The sequence below is a fragment of the Equus caballus genome, chromosome 16 (genome assembly GCF_041296265.1).
Source record: "Equus caballus isolate H_3958 breed thoroughbred chromosome 16, TB-T2T, whole genome shotgun sequence".
NCBI lineage: Eukaryota > Metazoa > Chordata > Mammalia > Perissodactyla > Equidae > Equus > Equus caballus.
Window position 1 is genome coordinate 52,744,778 of NC_091699.1, and position 8,845 is coordinate 52,753,622.

Below are 8,845 nucleotides of genomic sequence, written 5' to 3' on the forward strand. Positions count from 1 at the left end.
ACGCGCGCTCACTCGACCTGCCAGGCGGGGCCCTGCACGGGCGGGCGGAGCAGTTTCCGGGGAGTGAGACTCCCCACCAGGAGGGACCCCGGGAGCCGCAAGGCTGCCGGCCTCACATTCCCACCAGCCTGTCTCCACCTAAAACTCGGTAGAGTTCTTGGAATTTTCCTTAGGGGTTGCTCGCTGTGAGGAGACTTATCAAGTGGGTCTATTGTGTTGAAGACGCATTTAAAACCAGCCAAACTCTCCGCGTTTGAGATTTTAAGAGACATCGTGGAAAGGAAGAAAGAGCTAGTGGCCCAGAGTTCTGGTTCTGGCTCATGGGGTGGTCGGAGGAAGTCTTTTCCTCTCTCTCTCGGCCTCAGTTTCCCCTTCTGTAAACGAGCAGAGTCCAGATGAGCGCTAAGGTGAGACATCGCAGGCTCCCCTGAGGCGTGACAAAGGGATGATGTCCGGGCCCTCCAGCCCCCCTCCGCGGACGCAGTTCTCGCAGAGCGCCTTCTCGGCTTGGAGTCGGACTCCGGCAGGGTAGCTGGGCCGCCGGGCGCGAGCGCAGGCTTCCCCGGCCCGGCCGACACCCCGAGCCGGCCATCCGACGACACCGCCCCGCCTGGGCCGGCCCCCGCGCCGGCCTCTAGGTCCCCCGCCGCGCCCTGCCCGCATCCCTCCCGGCCCGCACGCGGCGATTCCCCGCCCCGCCCCGCCCCGGCGCGTGGAACCCCGCCCTCCCCGGAGTCTCCGGGCCCGCGGGCGGAGGGCGGGGCGGGGCGCGCGGGAGGCGGAGCCCAGCCGGGGAACCCTGCTCCGGGCGAGCGCCGGGCCCCGCAGAGCAGCCCGGCCGTCCGAGGGCCCCCGCGTCGGGGGCGGCGGGAAACCCCAGACGCAGCTGGGCCGGGAGGGATCCCCGCGCCGAGCGAGCCTCCACCGCCGCCGCCTCCGCGCCGCCCCCGCGGGCTGCCAGGTGCCCGGCGCGCCCTCGCTCCGCCCGGCCGCCCGCTCCCGCGGTCCCGCCGTCCGCTCGCCCGCCGGGCTCCCACGCGCCATGCAGCCTCCGCCAGCCCCGCGCGCGTAGGCGCCCGCCGCAGGCCATGCTGCCCCTGCTCGCCGCGCTGCTGGCCGCCGCCTGCCCGCTGCCGCCCGCCCGCGGCGGGGCCGCGGACGCGCCGGGCCTCCTCGGTGCGCCCCCGAACGCCTCCGTCAACGCGTCGTCTGCGGGCGAGCCCGCCGCCCCGCGGCTGCTGACCTCGGCGGCTCCCGGGCCCCCCGAGCGCCCGGGCCCGGAGGAGGCGGCGGCGGCGCCGTGCAACATCAGCGTGCAGCGGCAGATGCTGAGCTCGCTGCTCGTGCGCTGGGGCCGCCCGCGGGGCTTCCAGTGCGATCTGCTGCTCTTCTCCACCAACGCGCACGGCCGCGCCTTCTTCGCCGCCGCCTTCCACCGCGTCGGGCCGCCTCTGCTCATCGAGCACCTGGGGCTGGCGGCGGGCGGCGCGCAGCAAGACCTGCGCCTCTGCGTGGGCTGCGGCTGGGTGCGCGGCCGCCGCCCCGGCCGCCTCCGGCCCGCCGCCGCCGCCGGCGCCACCGCCGGGGCGCCCACCGCGCTGCCCGCCTACCCCGCGGCCGAGCCGCCCGGGCCGCTGTGGCTGCAGGGCGAGCCGCTGCATTTCTGCTGCCTGGACTTCAGCCTGGAGGAGCTGCAGGGCGAGCCGGGCTGGCGGCTGAACCGCAAGCCCATCGAGTCCACGCTGGTGGCCTGCTTCATGACCCTGGTCATCGTCGTGTGGAGCGTGGCCGCCCTCATCTGGCCGGTGCCCATCATCGCCGGCTTCCTACCCAACGGCATGGAGCAGCGCCGGACCACCGCCAGCGCCGCCGCCGCCGCCCCCGCCGCCGTGCCCGCGGGGACCACCGCCGCCGCCGCCGCTGCCGCCGCCGCCGCCGCCGCTGCGGCCGTCACCTCGGGGGCGGCGACCAAGTGACCCGCCCCGCTCCTCGCCGCGTCCGCCCTGTGTCCGCGCTCTCGGGTGCCTTTCCCGCCGGGAGACTCGCCGGTGTGCTTCGTGCCGTAGTGACCGTTAGTTCTTCTTCCGGGGAGGGGGCCGCCGGAGAGGCCCCAGCGTGTCGGAAGAGCAAGGTTTGTGCGCGCTTCTGGGTCCGAAAAGCAGATGAAGCCCTTGCACTGAAGGGTGGGAGCCCAGCCCGGAAGACAGAGGAGGGAAATGGGGCCCTTTCCCCTCGATCGCACCCCCCTGCCCTCCTCCCTCCCCGCACCCACGTGCCCTATATTCATGGCAGAAAATGACCAAATCCTGTGTATTTGTTTTATATATTTAATAACTGTTTTAAACGAAAGTTTTAGTAAAAAAACAAAATCAAATTGCTATTGCTATAGTAAGAGAAGCTCTTTGTATCCAAACATAGCATTAGAAGTTTGTTGTTTTTTTAATTTATTTAAAAGGGGGGGCATGGGTTGGATTTCACACCGATATATTGTTACCGCTGACAATGAACTTTATGAACCTTTTCCAAGTCGATCTATCCAGTGACGTGGCCTGGTGGGCATTTCTTCTTGTATTTCTGTGGTTTTTTGGCTTTTAATACAGACGTTTTCCTCCAGAGCTGCGTATGTAGCTTTTTCTTTATTTGGTTTAGGGAAAAGCAATCCAAGAATTGCAATATGTTCCCCTGAGACATGAGGGAGGGAACCTCCAAAAAGTTAAAGGAGGGCCGATTCTGCCCCCCGGACTGTCGGAGAGCTGGAGAGCAAACTGTATTACTTCCCTAATGGCGACTGTTCGCCTCTCACCACACTGCCCCCCAACACCCACCCAGCCCACCCCTCAGGCGCACTGCCTCTTGTCGTGGTGGTATACAGGGGCTTATGTGATTTGCCTTTTACCCACTGCCCCAAGCTCTGCAAAACACCAGGACAATGCCAACAGGGTCAAATCAGTATTTCCTCTGAGCTGGGTGTCTTTCATGGAAGTGACTCATTTTAAAAGGCACGCAGGTTTCTTTATCGTGCGTGTAAACCTTAGCATATGAGCACATTTCAAAAGCTGGCTTTAACATCTGAGATATTATTTTGGCATTAGGACTTTTTTAAAGATAAACTCTGGAGAACTAGACCGTTCACAACCTCAAGGCTTTCCTGTCTCCTGGTTTCTGGGCAGTTGTTTCAGATTCTTCCTGGTTTTTAGGAGAAGAGTAAATGAAAAGTCCTTAAAATGACTTGATATAAAGACCATTTTAAAAGCTTTTAAAAAAGACTTTAAAGGCCACTTTCTCCTGCTCCCATCTCCTCCTCACTTTTGAGTGAATACTTAATATTGATCTAAAACTATAGTTCTCAAAGTGGGGGCCCTAGGCCAGCACCATCAGCCTCCCCTGGGAACTTGTGAGAGACGCAAAACTGGGGCCCTACCCAGGACTTACTGGACTGGAAACTCTGGGGGCCCAGCAAGCTGTGTTTGAACAAGCCCCCTAAGGGATTCTGATGTGTTCCCGGTTTAACTGTGTGCTGATGGAAGGGAACCTTCAAAATACAGAGCCTCCTTTTATCTTGAGATGTCTCTAGTATATCAAAGAAATGGGACCCTTTTTTCACCAAATCTGTCTGAAGGAGAGGCGGGGTCCCTGCCCTGCAGCTCCAGCTGCCCTTCTGGCTCTTTGGGGTCCAGGGCTATCTCTGGCAGAGGCCAGCCTCTGAGAGAGGAGGGGGCAAGGGTGGTGGTCTTCCTCTGTCTCCTTGTGCAGACGCTGAAGAAGTTCACTGTAACACAAATCTGCTAGCCTTGCAAGTCACTGTAAATCTTATGCCCCAAAGCAACGTGGGTTGTGAACTGCCCTCTTTTCCAATGCCGTGGTAACTAGCAGGAGGAAATCAATAACCACCAACCTTGGTCAATTTTAATATAATCATGGCATTTGTAATTCTGAAAGTCACATCAAGTATTCCTAATACAACACACACACACACACACACTCGCAATCACCCTCCCTGCTTTTTTCTAAGAGGGAAACTGAGGGTCAGAGAGGTTCAGCATTTTTTCTGCAATCACACAGCTGCACGAGGAGGCAGAGCTGAGACTAAACCTTGGTCTTCTTCTGCCTCCCTGACTGGTATTTTTTCACCGTCAGAAATTTCCTTTCCAAGGAGAATTAGGAACTAGCCTCTCAAGGTCTGCTCCTCTGTTGACCCACCACCGTCACTGTCAGATTCTGTGCAGCCATGAACCCAAAGGAGCCAGAGAACATTAATTTTAAATGAGATACTCAGGCACTTAATAAAATGTATATGTGTGTGTATGTGTATATATAATATAATATATACAGGCTATATATACACATACCTACACAGGATGGGCCCTAATGAATGCTTATTTAGGGTGGGTCTGAAATATCAATATCTGCAACAGTAGATCTTCCTGAAGGGAGATTTTCAGACTTGCCAGTGGAACCCGCGCGTGTGTGTGTGTGTGTGTGTGTGTGTGTCTGTGTTTCATATATATACATATAACCCGTGGACTGGTTAGTTCTCCTTACGCTGGCATTGGCTGCTTTCCGAGAGCCAGAGCTCCAAGCAGGGGACCACAAAGTGAGGATGGAGCCTGTGTGCTTCTGGTCTCTTAGGTTGGGATCATCCAACATAAAGGATGTCAGGTCCTGGTGGGCTCAGGCGTGGGGTCTGTGTCCTCTAGTCAGGTTGATCTGTGTCATCTCAGTAGGGAAACACTTCCAAGTTGCATTTTACTAAAGGTCAGGCAGCAATTCTTTCATAGAAAGGGAGTGTGCCACTGTAGCCTGTGCATGCGCATGTGTGGAATCCCCAGGTTCCAGCCCTCTCTGAAGGCCTCTTGGGAACACCTTGAGTTGCTAGTGACATAGCTCAGCCCTCAGTATGAATCATCATTCTCAGCTATTCTTGCTTCTCCTGAGAGAGAGTTTTCCCCGAGGAGCATGTGTACCCACCCTTCAAAATCCAGCCACTGCCCTGGGCTGCCCTGCTGGGTTGTCTACATTCATCATGAGAGCAGCCCTGGCCCCAGTCTGAACACCTGTCTCCCCTAGGGCTTGCCTCAGCGAAGAGAGCCACTCCGCCCAAAGCCACACGCTCTTCCTGGGGCACCACATCCAGTGCCGGATCAACAGGGGGCATGAAGACCCGAGCCTCTCGGGATGGCTCTGAAGGGTCCTCCCACCTTCAGGACTCCTCCCAGGACTGGCTCAGCCTTCACTGAGAAACCATGGAGGTTTGACTTCTCCCTCTGCCACTCCTGCCTCCTCCCATCCTTTCCCTCCCACAGGTGTTGGTCCAAAAGCACTGCCTAATAAACCTGCACACTGATCTCTAGCATACAGCCTGCTTCTCCAGGAACCCAGCCTGTGATGGGCAGTTTACCTAACAAGATGCAGGCTTGCTCTAGCCACATGGTCCTTAGGCACATAGGAGCAGATCACATAAATGATTATCATTTGTATTCTTTTTATACAGAGCACACATTCTATTTTTGTCTCTTCCATTTGGATTGCTCTGTAATATCCACCATCAGTGGTGATAGGGGAAATGTCCCCAATTCCAATTCTTGTTTAATCGTTGCACCTCATAGACGTACATGTCGAAAGAAGAAGGCCTCTTTCTTTCCATCTCAAATCATGGTGTCAGTCAGGATACACTGGGCTATGCTGCAATAATAAGCAACCCCAACATCTCAGTGCCTTAACGCAAGAAAGATTTATTTCTTACTCATGCTACATGTCCAAAGTTGGCAGGGGTTGTGCCCTTTGGAATGGCTCAGGGATCCAGGTTGGATGTGACCCAGACTCGACAATGTGGCCACCATCATCTAGTGAGGAGAAAGGGAACTCTGGAGGGTCCCCCACGGCAATTCAGTGCTCCAGCCAAGAAGTCACATCCTGTCTGCTCATTGCTTAGAATGAGTCATGTGGCTCCACCCAATGACAAAGGAGCCAAAGAGGTCATGTTTCCAGGTCTTGAGAAGAGAAGAGAACCTGATATCAGGAGCAGGATTGGTGAAAACAACCCCCAACCCCACTGTACCTGTGTGATCTACATGTCAGCCAGAAGATTTCCGGGACTTTGGTGAGTAGACAAAGGATTCATCCTAGGAGCCGTCTCCAGACTCTCCTCCTGTGACACCCACCTCACCTGCCCGCACTGGAAGCTAGGTTGCTGCTCCTGGGGATTTCAAAAGTGATGAGGTCATCAGCCTGGTGGCTGTTCCAATGTTTGGCTAAATTGGGTCTCAAAAGAACTCAATCTGGCAAAAATACACTCTGGATCCCTGTGATGTAGGAGTCATCTAGAGAGAAGGATGCGAGGAAAGTTAGAATTAAAATGGGGAGAAAGAAATGGAGAGGTCAGAACAGACATCCCATCTCTCCTGGCCTAGTGCCTTGCCCACCGTATAGAAATGACTAGTTCATTGACATTAGGGGCAAGAAGAGGGCTGGTCTTCACTATTCCAATTCTCTCCTTTCACTGGGGAAAAAAATCATCTATCTCTCAGCTAGCTTTAGAGGTTTAGGACTATAAGGATTGGGAGAGTTAAGAACAACGTGAAGACATTCAGTGCATGGCTGAGTTGCTTGTGACATAGCTACATGGTTTCCCTCAGAACACTGGGAGGGACAATCACTAAGGAGAGAATGGGGAGGACAGAAACCAATGGCCCAGGTTGCTGTGAGCTGGCTGCTGTGGTGCACACCTCACCCAGGGTGCGCGACGGTGCCTGTTCTGGGCATCCACCTCCCAGGTCCCGTCTGGTCTCTTGCTGGTAGACCTTCTGCTGTCCCCACCCCCAGCCTAGGACTGTCCTCTTTAGACAGTGCCTTTGCCTTCCCAGCTCTGCCACACCTCTCCTGGGGCGTCTCTCCCAGTGTACTACTTGGTCCTTCTGGGCTGGGAGTGCCAAACCATTTTGCCACGTGGAGGACTGCTTGGGGAACAAATGAAAACCACCCTCACTGGGGGCAGGCGTCTACGAGGTATCACCTCTCCCCTCTTCCCTGCTGGGTCTCCCGCGTTAGGGCAAACCTGCTCCGCGCAGTCTGCTCACACCAGGTGCCGGCAGACCCCGAGGTCACCCAGATCCTCCGTCTGCTCCAGGTCTTACCCCGGGGACAAGCATTCCTACTGGCCTCCAGCTCTCAGAACTTTTCAAGCACCCCCTCTTCTCTGGGCCTACAACCTCCCATCGGCTCTGAGTAACTTTGTAAACTTACACGATTTTTCCTCGTGACTCTCCTGGCAGCTCTGTCACTGTCAGCTGCTGCTGTTTTCTCCAAGGCCGGGGTCTCACAGACAGCAGGCCAGGACGGCTCACAGACATCTTCTTCTCCGCTATCAGCCTTCTGAAGAAGCTGCCGCCTTCTCTCATCCCTCACTTCCAGCTGTCAAGACCGCGCAGTCCTCAGCGCAGCCTTGGCATCCTCCACACCAGTGCTGACACTTGGTGATTTCTGCCGCACCCCAGGACAGGCCAGGGTCCAAAGGGAGTGTTCTGAGGAGGATGGCGATGTACCATGGTCCTCGGAGGACTGGTGGCGTGGCTGCTGCCCACTCAGGACAATTAAGGGCCTCTCTCCTCGCCTCACCCTCAGCCTGAGTATTCCCAGAACTGTCTCCTAAAGTACCAGGATGAGCTTCTGTGCCACTAAGGACCCATTAGTTTTGTGCTTTCATAGGGGCAGTGATGAAAAATCAAAATAATTAGCATCATGATAACACCCTAAGGTCTCATTGTGACTCTGAGTAACAAATTGTCTCCTGGAAAGCATTTTTGGCACTCGAGGAAAGAGCCTACCTTCAGGGTGCCCCCCAGGACCTGCTTTGCTCTGTGACCAGCAAGGAGTCCTTGCTGCACTCCTGAGAAGTTCTATCAGATTTTCTGAGGGTCACTGTGCATGGGAGGGGGCCTGGAGAGATTGCGGACCACCTACCTCTCCATCTCTCCACAGGTGTGACCCCTGGACTGCAGATTTAAACCTGTTCAGAACCTCAAAGGGCCCATCAGCCCCGTCCTGGTGGCTGTGCCGCTTTTTCTCTGAAACACCGCTGTTTCCCAGCAGCCAGCGACAACATGATCGCTCTATTCCAGCCTACCTCCTTGTACGCTAGCCACTCTGGAGTTAAATCATGATTCACACTGTGTAGTAAACTAGAATTGTGATTTTATCATTCTAGTATCTTGGAATCTTATCTGAGAATATTTTATGATCATAGGAGTGTCCTGGCTCAGGTTAAATTCCATATTCTTTGGTTCTCCCAGTAAGAAAGATGCTCTTTTCTTACCTTAGGCTTTAACATTATACCCTTCCTCACCTCTTGTGTTTCTAGATAATTCTGCAGCTGCTAGAGGAGGACTACACTGGCAATAATAATAATAAATATCCTCCTCCTCATCATCATCATCATAAATACTATTATTATTAATTGTTATTTTGAACTGGAGAGGGGAGGAGAAGTAGAAGGAGAAACAATAACTAAGAGGAGAGAAGAAAAAGAGAATTAAGAACACCAGCTTCAAAAACAGAAAAATTATCCCTACCTCATCCCACCCCCACCCCCACATACACTTGCAAAGGCACAAAGGGCGGAGAAATGGAGAGGATGACCTGGAGCCACAGCCCAGGGCAGGTGAACAATGCAGAGTAGGAAGGGCATCTGGGGGCCCTACAATGGGGTGGCTACCAGCAGGAGAACATGGGGACAACAGCTGGCAGTAGGTTCTGTGGCTTCCCTCCTGGAAGGGCTCTCCCTGAGGGGACAGCTCCAGCAACTCTCCTCTGCCCAAAATGGTTTTCTCCTTCAGTCCTGGGAGGCTCG

The 8,845-nt window shown here is 55.3% G+C and overlaps 1 protein-coding gene and 1 long non-coding RNA gene across 3 annotated transcripts; one reads left to right on the forward strand and one right to left on the reverse strand.

Annotated features, from left to right (window-relative positions):
* The first annotated feature begins 945 nt into the window (after positions 1-945).
* On the forward strand, positions 946-8,557 carry TMEM158 (transmembrane protein 158). 2 transcript variants are annotated; one of them, XM_070238906.1, is made up of 4 exons: positions 946-2,131; positions 5,068-5,249; positions 5,989-6,100; positions 7,127-8,557. In XM_070238906.1, exon 1 carries the CDS (start codon positions 1,089-1,091, stop codon positions 1,974-1,976), a length of 888 nt encoding a protein of 295 aa, XP_070095007.1. In that variant the 5' UTR covers positions 946-1,088; the 3' UTR covers positions 1,977-2,131; positions 5,068-5,249; positions 5,989-6,100; positions 7,127-8,557. The 2 variants fall into 2 exon arrangements, with proteins under 2 accessions (XP_070095007.1, XP_070095006.1); XM_070238905.1 differs by having other exon boundaries at positions 7,272-8,557.
* On the reverse strand, positions 5,713-7,380 carry LOC138918231 (uncharacterized). The gene is made up of 2 exons (XR_011427304.1): positions 7,243-7,380; positions 5,713-6,320 (listed from the first exon to the last, which is right to left on the reverse strand). It is a non-coding gene; the product is annotated as an uncharacterized lncRNA (long non-coding RNA).
* Positions 8,558-8,845: the final 288 nt, after the last annotated feature.